General features: G+C 34.6%; 2 protein-coding genes across 2 annotated transcripts in view; one reads left to right on the forward strand and one right to left on the reverse strand.

Moving 5' to 3' along the window:
* CIR1 (corepressor interacting with RBPJ, CIR1) overlaps positions 1–9,415 on the reverse strand; it is a 32,380-nt gene extending 22,965 nt beyond the window's left edge. Inside the window, 7 exon segments of the mRNA XM_063085847.1 lie at positions 1,573–1,690; positions 2,476–2,524; positions 2,907–2,971; positions 3,059–3,069; positions 3,724–3,797; positions 5,703–5,797; positions 9,249–9,415. Coding sequence (XP_062941917.1) covers positions 1,573–1,690; positions 2,476–2,524; positions 2,907–2,971; positions 3,059–3,069; positions 3,724–3,797; positions 5,703–5,797; positions 9,249–9,320 — 484 coding nt within the window. The 5' untranslated portion in view covers positions 9,321–9,415.
* A 16-nt stretch (positions 9,416–9,431) lies between these two features.
* Positions 9,432–20,631, forward strand: part of SCRN3 (secernin 3) — a 30,932-nt gene continuing 19,732 nt past the window's right edge. The window contains exons 1-5 of the mRNA XM_063109965.1: positions 9,432–9,513; positions 13,083–13,249; positions 14,815–14,996; positions 15,523–15,722; positions 18,348–18,560. Coding sequence (XP_062966035.1) covers positions 13,091–13,249; positions 14,815–14,996; positions 15,523–15,722; positions 18,348–18,560 — 754 coding nt within the window. The 5' untranslated portion in view covers positions 9,432–9,513; positions 13,083–13,090. The remainder of the gene's footprint in view (positions 9,514–13,082; positions 13,250–14,814; positions 14,997–15,522; positions 15,723–18,347; positions 18,561–20,631) is intronic.

Consider the following 20,631-nt stretch of genomic DNA (forward strand, 5'->3'; position numbering starts at 1 on the left):
CAGTTGTAAGGGTATTACAAGACTGGAGTGAAGAAAAAGATAAGAAAGATGCAACCCCTTCCAGAAAACAGAATATACTTTCCAGATATAATAAGAGATCCCTTTGACTAATAAAATATGTGGTCAGAAATATTTGAGTCCATGGGTTTTTGGTATACAATATACCCCACTCTATTTTCTTTGGGGCTTTCTTTCCTTTGGGGACCTTCTCCCTTCTTCCACCAGTTGGGTAGGGGTAGGGAGGAGGGAGCATTAGGTATGTGAGTTTTTAAGAGTACCTGTATTGTGGCATCAGTGGAATGTTCTTTTGTCAGAGACTGCCAGACAAAAGTATCAACATCATCACACCACTGAGCAAATAGTTTTCCTTCTACTTAAAAGTTGGTTTCTTAACATATTTTTGAATAAGAATTTTAAAAAAATCAATTTTAATATTCAATTTGTATACTTCCTCCACCCATTTTGACCCCCACAATACCATGAAAGAGATGGTGTCAAACTTAATATTGTATCAAATTCCTAAACTCCTAAAATGAGAACTAACATCTTGAATTCTATAGCCTGAATTTGGCTTGCTGGAAGGAGCAGGATGTCTAGCTATAGAGTAGAGGCTGAAGGTTATATGTTGATTGAAGATGAAACCTGGACTCAGATTGAGGTGGCAGTGAAAGCCACAGGGCATCTAAAGAGGTGTTTTAGAGGCCTTCGTGAGCTGAGAGTATAGGGCTTCATGCCCAGAGCATTTGCTTTAGTAGAGCAGCTCTACTTCTATATACCAGAGTTTTGTGTAAGTTTCTTTAAAAAAAAAAAAAAAGTTTTAAAATGCTGAAAATCTCTGACTTATACTATCATCCTTATTTTAAAATGAAGAATTAAAGTTCATAAAAGTGAAATTACTTGCTTAAGGTCACAGGGTTAAAAAGGTTATTTCTATTATGACCTATTATGAGTTAGGGTTGGGATTAGTGTGGTTATCTCAATAATATACTAACAAAACACTGAGAAATTTAAGTTAAACTTCTCAGTTTTAATATCATTTTATAAAAAGAACCAAAATGATCCAAACCAAATTAGACCAGTTTTCGTAAGTAGACAGTAATATGCAGGAAGATAAATAACTTTCAAGTAAAAACCAATTTTAACACATTTAACATCTTTTTTTTAAACTCAGCTTTGTTTTTATTTCTGAACTAAAATGAAATGATTGCTGAGGCTTTCAGTCCAGTCTATTTTTACAATTTAGGAGGATATGAATATGAGAAATAACCATTTCTTCTATTTTTAGGCTACTAACTTGATAAATTACATTTATTGAATCTTACTTTTAAAATCAAGTTCATAAGGTCTTTGGTTGGAAAAATTAAATTTAATTCTATTACACAGCATTTCAAATTCAACACATATGAATGAAGTTTCCCACTGATCATCATATTTTGAAAATGTGCCTTTCCCACCCACCTACCCACCCCCAAAAAACAATACCCAGAGAGATAAAAGAAAAATATTATTTTATCTTTTTTTGTTTGTCCTTGATATAAATTCTAAAACAGATAAATCATGTCTATTGCCTACCTGAGCCATCAGTGGGAACTGAACTTGCATTGATTCCAGAAAGACCAAACAATGGACATTCTCGATCTGTGTTGACATGACCCCATTTGTGACATTTAATGCACCTCACATTTCGAACCTGAGTAACAGCGAACATTATTTTGGTTACTAAAATACTAAGAATCTAACTAATGTTCCAACTCTTTTTGTCCTGGCAAAGTTTAAGTTAAATTATTCACATTTTAAAAAGGTCTCCAAACTATGTTTGGTAATTTAATACAAATACAAATATCTTCTACTAAAAATTCTGCCTAAAAGCTAAGCTGAATCCTATTTCTTTTTGCCTTTTACTTGGTGGCAATACAACAATGTCATCCAAAAGGAAATGGTAAAATACCAGAAAAGAATGTCATGATTTAATTTTAAATTCTTTCATTTAAAAAGTTAACCTTTAAAGTTTCAAATTTCTAAACCAGGGATTGACACACTTTTTCTGTAAATGTCCAGATAGTAAATATTTTAGACTTTTCAGGCCAGATTCTTGTCTGTGTTACAACTACTCAACTCTGCTGTTATGCTGGGAAAGCAGCCACAGACAATAAGCAAGGCAGTGTTCCAATAAAACTTTCTTTACAAGGATTTAGCCCTCTGGTGATAATTTGTCCTGTTCCTAAACAAATAATAGTTTTAAATCTTTTACTGACCGTGAGCTAATTCTCCAAATTCTTTGAAAACTGCAGAGACCAATATCATTATAATCCTCACTACAAAAGTTTAATTCCTATCTTTTATCAGTCTACTACATTTAATGTTTTCTCCCCACCATAATGCCCTTTGTCACTTAAACATCTTTTGGACAACAATATAAGGATATATACTAAATAAAATTATTCTTACAGAATAAATAAAATATGTGTCACTTGCCTGAATGCCAAAGGGCTGATCTCTGATGTTCATGTCATCTTTGGCATATCTATTAAGTAGAGGAAATGCACATACACAATATTAATAATAATTTAATAATTTAAATAGCAATTAATCTGAAAAATAGTTTAATAGTTCAAAAACCTGACAAAATGTTCTACTTCAGTACGTATACAGAACTACAAAATCTATTTAGTATTCCCAAACACGATTTAGTTATTAAGTGTCTAGTCTGATAATCTGATTTTAAAAAATGAAAGAGTATATGAAACAAAAGACTACAATTAAGCAGACTGGTTGCATAAGACAAGTCATTAAAATTATCTTTCCTATCAGTTGCTTTCTCTAGTAAATGAAGAGGCTTATCCCATAAGACGGGATAGCAGATAAATTTAATATGTATTTTATCTTTAAAGTAAACCAGTCCTTACTTTTCTCGTGGGGCTCCTTTCTGCCATTCAAATTTGTATTCAGTTTCTCCTTCTGTTTCTTCTTTCTAAAAAAATTCATTGAAAATTCTTTTAATTTTTCCATTAAATCACAATTAATTGCAAGTAAATTCAAACAAAAAATAGTGCTTTACCTCTTTGTTTTCTTGATTGTATATCAAAAGTATGGGGGGAAGAAAGGTAGGACAAGTTAAAAACTTCAATATAAAAGTCTACTATATAAAGGTAGTTCAAAAAGTTCATGAAAGGATTTGTATTAACTTTTAATTCTATTTTTCCACAAAATTTTTGAAGTACCCTAGTATATTATATGATGATATCATGGTTTTTAATTATAACTCATAAGAATTTACTGGTTTGACTTTTCTTTTTCTTTCACAAGATAAAAATTCAGGAGAATAAAACACAATATTGAATGAGAAAATATTTAACAAGCATGTTAATTCCTATTTTTAAACTTTTATGCTCTTCATTGACAGTAAATATTGTTTTCTATTTATAAGTATATTTAGTAAGATGGACTAAAGATATGCAAATTTTAACGAATAAATGCACTTCTGCTAATGTTAAGATTTTTTTCTCCCCAAAGAACACATCATGAACTCTTACTAGAAAAATATTTTTAGTATTCTATTGCATTGATTATAGTATTTTTTAAATTATCTTCATAGGATAACGGCAATTTTAAAAGATGAAGAGCAACTTTTTAAAAATATCTGTCACAGCAGTTCTCAATCTTTAGTTGCAAACATATCAAAGACTCAAAAAAAAAAAAAAAAAAGGGAAATAATGCAATTACCTTTTTTAGCTCCTGGTGGGGCCTCATACATGAAATTGAGTCCATTCTTTACACGTTCATCTCCCATAAGCAATCTGAATAAAACAAGACATTAAGTTAACAATTTTATGTAGCAGGAAAATAATTAAAAAACAACCTCCCCATTTAATAAATGTAGAGGGAATGAAAGAAATAGAAAATCACCATGAGAACACCACAGTAATAAATAATTGAAGCAGGCAATATCCACCATTGAATGCTATAATTGGTGGGCAAAAGTTCAAGGGGAAACACGGTATTTGCAGAGCTTCAAATATTAATTAATTATAAAGGGAAAATAGTAATGCTCTCTTTTTTAAGATAATGAATAAACAGGAACACATGATCTGTTTCAAACCTACTTTTCCACTTCCACCATCTCTTTATCCTTCTAATTCAACCACTGGCTATTTCCTGAATGCCCTCTCCATTTTCCCACTGTGCTGATCTTTAATAAACTTTTAGTATATGTAAATCAGGTGCTACTGACATTTTTGGACTAGATCATTCTCTGTTGTGTGGAGCTGTCCTGTGCATTGCAGGCTGTTTTGCAGCATCTCTGGCCTCTACCCACTACATGTCAGTAGCACCCCAGATCCCCAGCTGTGACAATCTAAAATGTCTCCAAACATTGCCACTATCCCTTGAGGGGCAAAAATGGCCCTCAGTTTAGAACCTCAAAATCCTTTATCTTTCTTCACAGTTCAGCTTAAATGTCATCTCTTTGAAGAAGTCTTCCCTTGTCATGCCAAATGAAATTATTTTGTTCTGTATTAGCATGCTGTATGTTTTTTAAAAGTGTGTGCTTTTAATCCATCAGTTATTATATTCAGATGTCAACTATACATACATATCCCTTACTAGATTTTCTTGAGGGTAGTGAGAAACTACACTTCAGACACTTTTACAGGCCCCTGCAACACTATTTGTTGTCATGCATGAAGTAGTTAGTCAATAAAAGTTCACCAAATTAAATAAAATTAGTGAGATGGATACTTAATTGAAGTAAGTTTTTTATTTTTTAAATTTTGCTCTCAATATGCTATATTATATTATATTTTGATTAATTAATTAATTAATTTTTATTTTTATTTATTTATTTATTTATTTTTAAAGATGACTGGTAAGGGGATCCCAACCCCTGACTTGGTGTTGTCGGGACCACACTCACCCAGTGAGCCAACTGGCCATCCCTATATGGGATCCGAACCCATGGCCTTGGTGCCATCGGCACCACACTCTTCCGAGTGAACCACGGGCTGGCTCCTATATTATATTTTAAAGAGTAGTAATAGGTTAGTATTTTGCTTAAATTCCATGTTTTGACAAAAGACAGGATTGAGTAGAGAATTTACTATTCTATTCCAGAGTTTCAAAGGAAAGCAAATGTTCCTTAACTCAGAGTACTGTCTATGTAACTAAAACACCACACTCACTTGATTAACCAAGAGAAACCAGCTTCATTGTTAGATTTCCAAATACTATACAAACATATAATGATCACAGCTAAAGGGCAGGTACCATACTGGGAGAAACCAATGAAGAACTCTAGCCACGATCCTACTATTAAGAGAACAATGACATGCAGGTCAAACAGAGGCACTTCAGTTTTCTTCTTGAAGGAGTCCTGTGCATCTTTTCATTTGAGCGTATGTTAAAGAAATACTTTTTTGTAAGAGGTCTCAGCAATTCAAGCATAGGTGTTTATTGTTCCTCTAAGCTTTGCCTAATTTGGGACTTGTTCACAGACAGTATATGAGTCACATGAATCTACATTTTAGGTGAATTATGGGTAAAGTTGGAAAAAGTGGCCATTTACAGGTATGAGTGTAAAGGAAAAGAACAGAATCCTACCATTGGGACATTCAATTTCAAAAAGCTGACTTAATATATGATTCAGTAAGAGATTATTCTCATGTAATTGATTATACTAAAAACACCAGCACAATGGAATTTCTTACCTATTATCATATGATTCTTGTTCTTTAAGATACTGTTGCATTAATTCTTCTTGTTTCTTTTTATCATATGATATTTTCTGTTCTGCCATCCATACCTAAATGAGTAAATTAAAAAATGTAAGTTAAGTAGTTGGATTTAAATTAAATAGGAAGTTTGCTTTTCTTTTATAATAAAATATAAAATGATATTATTTACAGTTTACAACAAAACCTAATTTGGTCATAATGACATCATCACAAAATAACACCTGAAAAATATGATTTTTTGCCTTGATATAAGTCCTTAAATCTAACCATTCAAAATAGGCAAACTTTCAGGCAAAAATGTCAAGGTTGAGAACCACCCTGAGCATGTGTAGTCCAATAGCTTCCTGTACTCAGTTCCCACATTATTTGAGAGAACAGAACAAGCATCTCTCTCCATAAAATACATCTAATCTAGATAACTCGTTAGCACAGGGCACAACCATTAGGGTTAAACAATGGTCACAGATGCCACCCTAAGACAGGAAAAACAGAGGAGGAGGAGAAGAAAAAAGGGAAAGGAAATGAAAGTAGTTGAAAAAAAAAAAGGGAAGAGAGAAGAGAAGAGACAAAGAGACAAGACAGAGGTATATCAGATGTTCTGGAGTTGCCCAGGGGCACAAACATCACAAGTTAAATGTGTCTTTATGTGAGATACTCAAAATCATAAAAGTGGTGAAGGTAAAAAGTCCACATTCTATTGTTCGTAACTGAAGTAGAAAGTATCTATGAGGACACAATTGGAGATGTGGATAAGAAGGATTTATATAGAGATAAAAGCAAAAACAGAAATGAAAGAGAACCCACTGGGAACAGAATATACTAAAAATTTCTTTGGAAATAAGTTTCTGAAAGTTTCATTCACTGCAATGCTATTTAGTAGAAGAAAAACGTACACTTGGGATAGGAAGTAAAAGGCACATGTCTGGAATTTGCACTGAAGCTCAAAATGTAAACAATGCAACAGAGAACTAAAAGGTTCATTGCCTCGTAGAATAACATATTACTTCTAACAGAATAACTACCATTTATTTAAAACTTTAGATTTTACAAAGTTATTTCACTTGTCTCAATTGCCTAAGAGCTCAAATACTGAAGTAATGAACTGGAATAAGAAGTAATAAAATGGGCTGGCTGGTTAATTCAGTTGGTTAGAGCATAGTGCTATGGGTTCAGGTCCCCATACTGGCCAGCCACCAAGGAAAAAAAAAAAGTGTGTGTGTGTGTGTTATGTTATATATATATATAAAACATATTACTGCCTTCAAAATGCTCAGAATCTTCTAACAAAAAATCATGACTTTCAGTATGTTTAAATTTTTCATAATAAAAATGAAGAGATATAAATTCTGTGAATAAATAATAACAAAGTTTGGTACTTGTGAGATAGCAGGTGCTCAGTTTCCAAGGGTTTGAGTTTCAAACCACTCCCCAAAGCCTCAGACCCCTCCACTTTGCCCTCCCCTAGAGGAGAGTCATTGTTGATTATTGTAACATGGTACCAACATGGAGAGATTGAGCCTATAGGGGACAGATTTATGCAAGACCAGTGGCTGACCATGTTCAGTAGAGAGGAGTTTATGCATACTGACATAGGCTAGTGGTGAAGCATGCTCAATAAAGCGAAATTTATCTTTTGAATGGCCTTCCACTGGCGGCACTAGAGACTGAATATTCTTTAATATATTTAGTGCATATGGTGGAATTTGACCAATGAGCATGCTTTAAAAAAGACCAACTGAGCACATGCAAGACTATGTCACATAACGGAATCACCCCCATAGTAGAATATACATTAGACAGTATGAATATGTATTAGACGATAAAAGTAGAAAGCAGGGTTGGTTGCTCACTTTCCCTGGGACCAACCCACATCTTGCTGGCAAGGTGTGCATGCTTTATTTTTGTATTAAACTTGCTTTTAGCAGGCAGCTGCTCACTCTCTTGAGCCAGTTTGCACTTTGTAGTAAACTTTAAGAGTGTATTTCCGCTTTCGTATTAAACTTAGTGTGGGCCCTTCTCAGTCTGTGGAGCTAGGCTGCACTTTTCTTACAAAGTCTGTACTTCTTACTCTGTATATTAAAGCCTGTTTTCACTTTCCACTGTGACTCTGCTCTTGAATTCTTTCCTGTGGCAGTCAAGAACCTGGTAAGAGAACGGGGTGCGTTGAGGCTGACCCAGATCCTTTCCTCTGGTATCTCTTGGGCATTAGAAATAGAAACATGTCCAAGTTAAAGAAATATGTCCATAGAAATATGTCCAAGTTAAAGAAACAGAATAAAACAGTGATTAATTTGGGGGAGCAAGGAGTAAGGCTGGTATCACAGAATGCTTTATAGCAAGTTTCAGTTTTTAAAAGTTACTTATTTTTTAAATTAAGTAGCTATATTCACAGGTACCCAATGTTATCCATTTCTTGTATATTCTTCTGAAGATGTTCTAATGCACATATATGTAGAAGAATACATATATAACACATGGAAACACATTCTTTTTACATAAATGGCAACATACTTTAAATATATATAAACTATATATAACTCACTGTAACTGGTTTTAAAAACAACAGAAAGCTTAGTTCACTTTCACAAGTTTTTGTGTAGGGGAATTAAAATTTTATTGAGCACCCGGTCTGTGTGGTGGGCACAGTGATAGGTTTCAAATCCTTTATCTACACCATCTCATTTAATCCTCAAAAACAATTTTACAAGTCAAGACAACTGATATCAATTATTCTTAATTTATAGATTAGAAGACTGAGGATCAGAGATATGAAAGGTTTCGTGCAAGGTCTCAGGACTAAAAATGACTGTGCTGGAATAACTAGAATGAATAACTCAGACACTTTCTACTTCACTTTTTCACTGGTATAATATTCAGCACGGGCCCGTTGCTCAGTGGGTTAGAGAGCGGTGTTATAACACTAAGGTCAAGGGTTCGGATTCCCGCACCTGCCAGCCGCCATAAACAAAATAAAATAAATAAATAAATAAATAAATGTTCAGCACGTCTTTCTGTACTGCACCTAGCAGATCTGTAATCAATTATTCAAAACGCTAAACTTCAACGAGATCACCAAACAGAGGCTACATTATCGGGCTGGATGAAGAGTAGGGGCAAGGGGTGAATTTATCTTTTAACATCTATCTTAAATAAACAGGCAGTCTTTTTTGTACAGGGTGCAGACCTAGGAAGCCGTGATCCCCTGGGATGTGAAAAAACAAAACCAGAATCAGGTTAAAGAAGTGTACTGAGGAACTCTAACATCTGCCTCCACTTTTATGGGTTTATTTTCTACCCCACAGAACCGACGAGGATCTCCCATCTCCTCGCGGATGTAGCATAAACGTTGAGGACCCGCTTCGTCAGCGAGTCACTCAGCGGAGAAAAGGCGAGAGAACCAGGGCTTTAGGCCTGGAGAAGAGGTGATTGTCCCAGGGAACCCAGAGACATCAGCAGTCTCAGCAGCCTCTGGGAACCCAGCCGCAGGGAGCCAGTCCCTCCCAGGGTCTCGTTACTCACTTTTTTGATGTTGGATTTGGAGGCGGGATGAAAGTCTTTTTTGCACATGAAGTTGGCGAAGGACTTCCCCATCTTGAAGCCTGAGCTGGGGAAGGCAGCGGCTAGATCTGTGAGCAAAGTAAACAACTCTCCCGCCTACCCGGAACTGCGCCTCCAACCTCAGCGGGAACTTCCGAGGTCAAAGGTGACAACTTCCGGCAACTGAAACTTCTGACGGCAACTCCTCTCCCTTTCTCCCTGTCACTTTGGGTGGCTGGAAGGCCAGGTGAGGGGCGTGCACGGGGGAAGGGCATGAACAGTTGAGGTAGGAACTGGGGAGGCAGAAGTGGGGCGCGGCGCTGCCTGTCCGTGGGGCTCCGGGCCCAGCTGTGCCAGCTGCAGTTTGAGCGCGGCCGGCTGGGGTGCGAGGTGTACGGCGGCGGGTCTTCTGCAAGAGGTGCTTGAAGTTCGAGCCGACCGCTTTCTGTGAACTCTTGACTCGAGTTGCAAAACTTTTGTGCACCAGTTTTCTTTTTTTTTTTTTTTTTTTTTATCTTTTTTTTTTTTCATATTTTATTTTTTTTTTATTTTTATTTATTTATTTATTTTTTTAATTTTATTTTGTCGATATACATTGTAGCTGATTAATGCTCCCCATCACCAAAACCTCCCTCCCTTCTCCCTCCCCCCCTCCCCCCCAACAATGTCCTTTCTGTTTGCTTGTTGTATCAACTTCAAATAATTGTGGTTGTTATATCTTCTTCCCCCCCCCCCCGGTTTGTGTGTGTATGTGTGTATGTGTGTGTGTGAATTTATATATTAATTTTTAGCTCCCACCAATAAGTGAGAACATGTGGTATTTCTCTTTCTGTGCCTGACTTGTTTCACTTAATATAATTCTCTCGAGGTCCATCCATGTTGTTGCAAATGGCAGTATTTCATTCGTTTTTATAGCTGAGTAGTATTCCATTGTGTAGATGTACCACATTTTCCGTATCCACTCATCTGATGATGGGCATTTGGGCTGGTTCCAACTCTTGGCTATTGTAAAGAGTGCTGCGATGAACATTGGGGAACAGGTATACCTTCGACTTGATGATTTCCATTCCTCTGGGTATATTCCCAACAGTGGGATGGCTGGGTCGTATGGTAGATCTATTTGCAATTGTTTAAGGAACCTCCATACCATTTTCCATAGAGGCTGCACCATTTTGCAGTCCCACCAACAATGTATGAGAGTTCCTTTTTCTCCGCAGCCTCGCCAGCATTTATCATTCATAGTCTTTTGGATTTTAGCCATCCTAACTGGGGTTAGATGGTATCTCAATGTGGTTTTGATTTGCATTTCCCGGATGCTGAGTGATGTTGAGCATTTTTTCATATGTCTGTTGGCCATTTGGATATCTTCCTTAGAGAAATGCCTACTTAGCTCTTTTGCCCATTTTTTAATTGGGTTGCTAGTTTTCTTCTTGTAAAGTTGTTTGAGTTCCTTATATATTCTGGATATTAATCCTTTGTCAGATGTATATTTTGCAAATATTTTCTCCCACTCTGTTGGTTGTCTTTTAACTCTTTTAATTGTTTCTTTTGCTGGTGCACCAGTTTTCTGACCTGTGTCATGGAGATAGTAATCCTCGTCCTAACTGTATTACATTTGTGAGGATCAGACGATGTGACGTTTCTGAAAGCGTGTGAAACAGAATATCAGTTCCACAAAGAGGAGGGACCCTTTTTGTTTTGTTCCCTGCTGTTTCCAGCTGTACGTGCCTGGAGCAGAAGGACATTCAGTAGACGTTTGTTGGATGATGGATACGCGTTAGGAGTTAGTAAAGGCTCTCAAGGCTTTACCTCCTCAGTGGGCTAGATGCTATTCTAACTACGGGGCAAGTTTCCTTAGCTTCTCCTACGACCACACTCAGACAGCTCCGGTCACCTAGTGCACTTTGATGGCCCTAGAGACTCCAGGGTTTTGAGTGGACTTGGCTGCTACTGCTGTACGGAAGTCACCAACCAAGTCCTTTAGAGGGGGTGATGTTAAAAGTAAACCTTTTGTGAGAAATTTACTCTTCTGCCAAATAATAATATCTTTCACTTGAGTGTCTACTATGTTCCATGACTGTGCAAAATGCTTTGCATGTTCTTATTAAACTCTTACCAAGGTCAAGTGTTCAGATTCCCATACCGGCCAGCCGCCAAAAAAAAAAAAAAAAAAAAGCTCTGTTTAATTGGCTTAAAAATAAGCGCTTATGTAAATTAAGTATTCTGTTAGCAATATAAAAACTAGCTTGTTTGAAGGTAGAGAGTTATCTCAATTCATTGTTCAGAGTCAGTTACAGATCAAACTCCTTGTTATACTCTTTACTCCCTTCTCACTACTGCATTTGATGAGTCTCAAAAATAAAAAATAAACATAAATATAGAAATTCTTATAATAGCTCCATTAGATAGTATCTTTTATTTTACTGATGATGCAAGAGGCATAGAGAAAGGGATTAAATAGCCTGCCAAGGTTATGTAGTGGTGGAGCTATGGAACACAAATAGAAGGAGATCCAGGACATAAAGACTGAAATACACAAAGAAAAGAACAGAAACAATGGTAACCTCTCTCTCTTCCCATCACTGAGAAGAGAAAAACCCTTAAGAGTGTCAGGCTGAAGTGTACATACAGTATATGAATCCTCTTACTGGACAGTGAGATCCTTCTGGTCTGGAAGCAGGTCTTATTAATCTTTGTATTCTCGTCACAGGAACTTATAGAGAAAAAATCTTATGCACCCAGTATTTCCTTAAAGGTAGGAAGAGAGCGTCTCCTTTGAGATCCCTTCTGTTGGGGAAGAATATACATAGATTATCATCTTTGTTTCTTGGATCGTTTTGTTTTCTTTTTAATGAAACTTTTATTAGATTTAAATTTTGTTTTTAAATTGGTAATATATGCCTGTGTAAAGCCATTCTAAGGTTGAACATTATAAAGTAAAGGAAAGAAGAAAATTTATCAAACAATGTGTTCATTCTGAAAGCAAAATAAAAAGTATAGGACACTTAGGTGTTCTACTAAAACTGAGGATTTAAGATTTTCCAAATTACAATCGAAGACATAATTACATATTAAATTCAGCAATCAGAATTTAGAAGTTACATGTGTGAACTTTCTCGTAGAAATATTAACAATTGGAATTTTATTGACATATTTTTGTATTGGAATTAATGAGTCTGTTTCAAAATTTCAGTCTTACCATTATTGTAGTCTGTGTGTCTTCTTCCCCAGGTCAAAGGAGGCCCTTTCTTCCTTTCTTTGAGGAAATACTAGGTATATAGATTTTTTTCCATAAGATAAGTTCCAGTGATGAGAATACAAAAATTAAAAAGGCACACTTCCAGCCCTCCAGAATTTCATTGTACAGGAAGGGAATGTGTGTGTGTGTGTGTGTGTGTGTGTGTGTGTGTGTGTACATAATGAATATATTAATTATATATAATACACACACAAATATAGTAGAATATAGCCTTTATAACAGTAGAGCTACGTATAAGGAATTCCCAAAATAGAAACAGTGAAAGGAAATTCAGGGAAGACATTGGGAAAGAAAGGTCTTAGAAAATGATTTGAACTGTAGACTAGAAGAAGGTAGTTCTCACTGCCATTTTCTTATTAATTATTGTAGTACAAGATTGATTCCCAAGTCATACTCTTATTGATTTTTGTACTGTAGTATATGAAGTTTAAAACTTTAATGAAAATCCTTTATTGGATATGGCAATAATATACCTGGTCATCAAGTAAGATTCTTTGTTTTGTATGTACTTAAAAATGTTTTCTCTTTTTATTTTGAAACTTTCTTATGATTTTTAGTTTAAAAAATGGAACCGTGTTCCTGTGACACTTTCGTGGCATTACCTCCAGCAACATTTGATAACAGGATTATTTTTGGAAAAAATTCAGATAGACTCTCTGATGAAGTACAAGAGGTAGTTTATTTTCCTGCTGCAGTTCATGATAACCTGGGAGAACATCTTAAGGTAGGTGAAATACATATTTTGTTAGCTACATGCTTCTTTAAAAATATTACAAACTGTTATTTCTGTTCTTAGCTAGCAATTTGGCAGAGACTATAGAAGTTAAAATTCAAGAATTTAAATTTGAAAAATAATTTGAATAAAAAATAGACTTCTGGGATTTTATTTCAGTGATCTGGAGGAAGTTGAAATAACAGTAATAAAAATTGTTAATTCTATGATCAAATATTTGAATGCTTTCCATATGCGAGTATGTTAGATAGGGCAAGAGATTTAAAGTCAGCTGTCAAGACTTGGAAACTCTGTCTTCCGGGAGCTTAGAATCTGATATAGGAATAGGTTAATGCTGTACCCTACAGATGTGTGCAATCAATTATGTTTCAATAAAAATAAAAGAGTAAAAAAGGTATAGGATGTGTATGTAACTAACCCTATTATAAAATAGGATGGCTTAAATGCTGCATTTAAGTAAGAACAGCATGCTGTGGCAGCAGAAGAGGAACATTTAATTCAGACTAGGGATCAAGTCACTAGGAGTTCAGTTTTCAGCTGGAGTTTGATGGACAAAAAGGATTCTGATTGATGTAGAATAAGAAAAATCATTTCAGACGCTGAGAATAACAGTTTTATGGCACATCAAAAAAGGTTTATCAGGCCCTGCAATAATACTATCAACATGCATTTTATGCAGTCACTTGGTAGAATACACATTAATTAAAGGATTCTTTCAAAAATGTATTTTAAAAACCTATTTAACATGAGAGTTTAATATTATGCTTTTATTGCTAAGTTATGTACTTTTTGGATTTTATTTTATTGATATACTAATATTAAAATATGTTAAATATTAGACATTTTTTGTATACAAGGCCATATTTTCTTCCTTTGGTGAGACTATTTATTCCTCTGGAATACCATTTTCACTTTATCTCTTCATATTTAAATCTAGCCAGTCTTGTAAACCAGTGGTTCTTATTCTTTTTACTGCGTGGACATACCTCATGGGTGACTTCCACATGTCACATGGGTTTCTATAGCAATACGCTACTATTTAAAGGCTACCAAATAGGTACTGAGATCACTCATCAAGAAACACTGGACATTGAGGTTGAGAATTGCTTCCTTAAGTTTCAACTTACATACGTCTTCTTCTACAACAATGTTTAAAGATCTCACAACTAGAAATCATCTCTCCTGAGCTTCCATATCACCTCATCTTCACTTCTTTTCATGGACCTTATACTTTATATTTTCTTATATCTTAATTAATGTACAAGTCTTAGTTTCCTGAAAGCAAGATCTGTATTGATTCATCTTTGTAACTAACAAATCTCTTGGGAGAATGCTTTATAATAGGAGATGCTCAGCAAATATTTGAATAAATAAGTGCTTAGGGTAAATTCTAATTAAGTTTTAAGAGAAATGCCTTTATTACTAAAATTTCAATATAGCTATATTTCATTTATCTCTTTCATAATGGTTATGTCTTCTGACTGATTTTTTAAATTATATTTTTTGATAACTTTTCTTTTTTGGTTTTGTGTTTGTTGCTATGACTTTTTTTACAGTGTACTTATATAGAAATTGATCAAGTTCCTGAAACATATGCTGTTGTCCTTAGTCGCCCAGCTTGGTTGTGGGGGGCAGAAATGGGAGCCAATGAGCATGGAGTTTGCATTGGGAATGAAGCTGTATGGGGAAGAGAAGAAGTTTGTACTGAAGAAGCACTACTGGGCATGGACCTTGTCAGGTTATTTTTCTGTTATGTTTTTGCACTATACAACTTGTCTAAATTTAAAATTTTGGTGTAACTCTTGTTTTATTTTTCTATTTTTTCTTTTTTCAGACTTTGATTCTTTATAGTTCGTATCAAGAATGCTTCAGGGAAATACTGGCATGCAATTTCATGACTCTCAAATATCATTAATTGGGAGAAAGGAAGGATTTGGAAATTATGATTCATTGGAATTACCTAATGTCCTTTATTCCACCTTAACTAATTCTCAAAATAATCTCATGGGTTATATTTTATAGTCCTCCTTTTACATATGAGACACCTGAGGCTCTATTTAGACTTTGAACATAGGTCTGTTTGACTCCAAAAACTGTTTTCATGATTTCAAATTGACTTCAGGAAAAAAAGCTTAAAAGTTATATTTCATGTTATCTGTTAACATGAAGGAATTTCTACTTTAAATGTAAATCTCATGAGCATGAAATTATTTGAGAAAAAAGAAGTTTATTTTAATCTGAGAACCTTAATATTTTTATTTTAGACTTGGCCTTGAAAGAGCTGATACAGCTGAAAAAGCCCTCAATATAATTGTTGATTTATTAGAAAAATATGGCCAGGGTGGAAATTGTACAGAGGATACAATGGCATTTAGCTATCACAACAGTTTCCTGATAGCTGATAGGAATGAAGCCTGGATTCTGGAGACTGCAGGGAAGTACTGGGCAGCAGAAAAAGTACAAGGTTTGAACAAGTTTTCATGATTTAATTTGTTTTACAATTAATAAAATGCACCCTTAACTGCAGATATTGCATTTAATTGTCTTTCAAGATTTATAATCCAGTGCAATGAAGGGTTGAACTGCAAGGGAAATTTTAAAATTTGAAAGAAGAGTGAAAGAGCACTATAAAGAGCTTTCTTGAAAAAGATTAAAAAGGTCGTGTTATCTCTGTGAATATGAAGTTCGTATAACTTGTATGTACTTTCTGTGTAGCAGCTTTTGGCCATTTTATAGTACTTTTTCACTTTTTAATAACCTCTTACTGTTTTTTCATCTTTGAGCTGAACTCCAAAATTGTATCATGTGTAAGTATGGAGGTGAAGAAAGGGGAATGGAGCTCGGAATAGGTGTCTGTGGATTAGTGGTTAGAAAGGGTATGTTGATACAATAGTAAAACATAAAAATTTGATATCGTAAGACAACACAATTTGATTGTTTTAGAATGCTTTGTTTTTTCTTTCCCATGGTTTCTTTGTGATCATATATTATTCTCATTTTTCAAGTGAGGAAATCCAAAGATGTAAAATGACTAATCTTTCTGTACTTATTCCCAGTTCATTGTTCTTTCACTAGAGTACAGCCTTGTGTTCAAGAAAAATCACATCTTTTTGTGTACTTACCTTCTGGATCTCCTACTTTTACTAGGGAGATAAGATATACTTGTAAAAAATGTTAAATGTGCATGAATCATACAGACATGTAGATGATGCGAATATTTAGAGAATGGAATGGTCATTGTGAGCTGGAGTTCAGAAAGGTTTCATGAAAGTAGGCTTGAGCTTTGGGGAATTTGATGTTATTTTTCAAAATAGGTCATTGCCAGTTGTTTTGATGGACATTTTGTTTTATATTTTATGTTTTATATTTTGTTTTGTATATTTTATGTTTACTAATACATAAAACTGAACTATTTCTCTTTTTGTGCTAATTGGCCTGAATGTACAATGGAGCACTTTTAATAAAGTTAAAAGTGCTCCATGCAAGAGAGAAATGAATGAGCACATTATCGAAAAAGCCTCACCTGGCCATCCAAAATTAACACTTTCAATGTGTCTGATTATCCAGTTATAGATTAATTTTGCCAACTAGTTTCTCTTCCTATTACTAAATGAGCCCAAGAACTAAATTGTTAAACTGTAGGGAATTATCTCTTAGATGGAAAATTCCTCTTCTCTGTCTGTGATTCTATTATGACTCAAGTTGAGTTTTTGTACTGAGAAAATCCCAAGTATGACTTCATTAGAGTAATTTAATGGTTTTGTACTTGGCAGACAGTTCTTCTAAGTCAGTTTTAAAACATTACTAATTTTCATTTATCATGATCTCTTTTATCTACTATGATCTCTTTAGAACAGGCTTTTATTGTTTTTTCTGTTTTGGATTTTAGTTGAAAGTTTTGTTTATAACTTAGTTTTTAACAGTTTCTATTTATAAGATTTTGGAAACCTAATATATCTGTTCTAAACTTATTTATGATTATCTTTTAAAAGTAATTTATGGAAAATACTAATATCTAGAATATATAAAGAACACTCAAAATTCAACAGTAAACAATCCAATTGGAGAACAGGCAAAGGTATAAAGAGACATTTCACTTAAAGGGATATACAGACATCATATAAGCACATGAAATGATGTTCATCATTATTAACCATTAGGAAAATGCAAATGAAAACCACAGTGAGATATCAGTGGACCTCTATCAGAATGGTTAAAATAAAAAATAATTATATCACCAAATGCTGGTGAGAATGTGGAGACTGGAACATTCATTTACTGCTAGTAAAAATGTACAGCCAGCTGCTCTGGAAAACAATTTGGCGGTTTCTTGAAAAACTAAACATGCAACTACCATACGACACAGTATTTTCACTCCATGCATTTATCCCAGAGAAATAAAAACACTTTACACAAAAACCCATACACAAATATTTATAGCAGCTTTTTCCATGATGACCCAAAACTGGAAACAACTAAGATATCCTTTAACTTGTGAATGGTTAGACAAATTGTAGTACATCCATACCATGGAATACTACTCAGCCATAAGAAGGAATGAACTGTTGATATGTGCAATAATCTGGATTAATATTCAGAGAATTATGCTGAGTAAAAAATTATTCCATTTATATAACATTCTTTAAATGACAGTTATAGAAATGGAGAACAGGGTGGCTGTCAGCAGTTAATGAGGGGTGGGGAAGTGAGAAAAGTGGGTGTGGCTATAAAAGGGCAACATGAGGAGCCTTGTGATGCAAGTATTCTTTATCTTGACTATCAATACCAACATTCTGGTTGTGATATAACACTATAGTTTTGCAAGTTGTTATCATTAGGGTAAAGGGTATACAGTATCTCCTTGTACTATTTTTTATACTTATACATGAATCTACAATTATCTCAAGATAAAAAAATGAATTTTAAGAAGTAATTCATTTATCATTTGAATATTCAATAAATGCACATGGCACAAAATTTAGAAGTTTGTATTTACATTTAAATAGTGGTTAAGAATCATAATGTACAGATAAATATTTTATGTTAAATGTAACTTTTCTTTTTCCTTCTCTGCTTCTTTTTAAAATAGAGGGAGTTCGTAATATTTCTAATCAGCTTTCTATAACAACCAAGATTGATCAGGAGCACCCAGGCATGAGAAACTATGCTAAGCAGAAAGGTTGGTGGGATGGTAAAAAGGAGTTTGATTTTGCTGCAGCATACTCTTATCTTGACACAGCCACGATGATGACTTCATCAGGCAGATATTGTGAAGGCTACAAGCTTCTGAATAAACACAGAGGTAATTTTATTATTTAAATAATATCAGAATGACAAATTACATTTTGAATAGATATAATGTAGGAGTGATAAAATATATTTTGAAAAATAATAGTAAAAATATAGTTTTATTAAAACTGAAAACAATGTGATATTGTAAGCTATTTTTTTTTTTTTAGATGAGTGAAGTATTATACAATTTTGAGAGAGTGATGTTTCTTTTTGAAGGTCAAGTTCAGATTCTCAATCCTCAGACCCTTTTTTTAGTTCCCATTAATATTCTTTTTTTTTAGTGCCCTGAATTCCCCCATTAATATTCTCAAAACAAAATTGGGATTACTTTTCTTCTCAGAATTCACTAGAACATGGAGACAACTTCTTTTGATAGTACTCTTATTGGTTATTTTCTTATTACAAAAGTTTTATCTAGAACTTCTGGTTGAGAAGACAAACTGAGCAGATATAAGAATTTTCCTTTCTACTTCAAAATTTTAGAAATGTTGAATAAAATATTTAAACATTAAAGACATATATAGCTAGTTTCAAATACAAGAAGAGGACGTCACCAAGTACCAAAAATGAAGAGAGGACCCATAGTGTAAGGAAGATTTGAGATGTCTCCTTCCCACAGAGACCTCTTTATCTCTGGATCAAGGGGTGGATTTTGGACCAAATGTATACCTTAGAGGCAAGAATTTTAACATCCACAAGAGTGTAGCTATCCATGTGAAGACCCATTCATGGAGTAGGAACTGGGCTCCTTTCCAAGGCTACAAGTCTGAAAAATGCCACTCTGCTCTCTGCTCAGAATCCTGGCCTGGAACTGAGCTGCCTGCTGCCCCAGGCTTCAGGTCAGTAGTCTCTTGTAAGAGACTGAATTCCGAGCCAAATGTATTTTGTGGGCTCAGCTGGCACTACATATGCCATACTGAGAAACAAACACTGGTTTGGAACTAGTAAACCACACAAGATCTCAGCATACTTATATTTCTGTATCGACTATGTGAATATTTGGTATGACAAATATTTAGATTTTACTGAAATTTCCTATCCAAATGGGAAATCTGCTGTAATGAGTCTACATGTAACTGCTATTGAAAACATTTACGTTACTTGGAGTTTCAGGTGAAAGGTTTAGTTTCTGTATCCACTATGATAGTTTCTACTGTTATGTCCCCAAGTTCACTGATCTTTTCTTCTGTATTATCTAATCTGCTGTTAATCTCATCTAGTGATATTTTCATCTCATTTATTGTATTTTTCATCACTACAAGTTCCATTTGATTCTTTCTTCTTATCTTCCATTTTTCTATTCATTACCTTAAAGTTTTTCTTTAAGTCCTTGAGCAAATTTAGCATATTTATAATAGCTGTTTTAGCATTCTTGTCTGCTGACTTCATCATATCTGTAAGTTCTGGGTCTGTTTTTCTTGACTTAATTCTGTTCTAGTTTTGTATCACATTTTCCTGCTTATTTATGTGTGTAGTAATTTTTGATTGGATGGGCATTGTGGTTTCATTTGCTGAGTGCTGGATTTTTTTATATTCCTTTAAAAAGTTTTAGGCTTTATTTTGGAAGTTAGTAAGCTACTTACAGAACAGTTTCATCCCTTTTAGGCCTGTTTTTAAGCTTTTCAAGGGTAGCTCTAGAGTAGCCATTACTCTAGGGCTAGTTTAGTCCCACTCCTAAGGGATGTGATCCTTCTGGGATTTCCACTAAATGCCCTATGTACTAAATGAGTTCTCCCTACTCTAGCTGTAGGAGGCTTGAAAGATTCCCAGCCTTGTGTTAGCTTTATGAACTTTTAAAAACTTACTGCTCATGATAATTACCTTTTCCTTAAAATTTGTTCTCTGGCCTTGTGGAATTGTACCCTGTGTATGTGTGCAAGCCGGTATTCTGCCAAAGACTCAAGGGAACTACTATACAGATTTCTAGAGCTTCTAGTTTGGTTAGCTCCCTCTTCTTTGTTGTACTGCTCTGCAAATTCTAGACACTCCTGCCTACCTGAGCTTTGGTCTGTCTTCTCAACTTAGAGTAACCTTTGGGCTGCATGGCTGGGTTCCCCCTCCCTGCACTGTGGTCTGGAAAT

This window comes from Cynocephalus volans, chromosome 1 (genome assembly GCF_027409185.1).
Source record: "Cynocephalus volans isolate mCynVol1 chromosome 1, mCynVol1.pri, whole genome shotgun sequence".
Classification (NCBI taxonomy): Eukaryota; Metazoa; Chordata; class Mammalia; order Dermoptera; family Cynocephalidae; genus Cynocephalus; species Cynocephalus volans.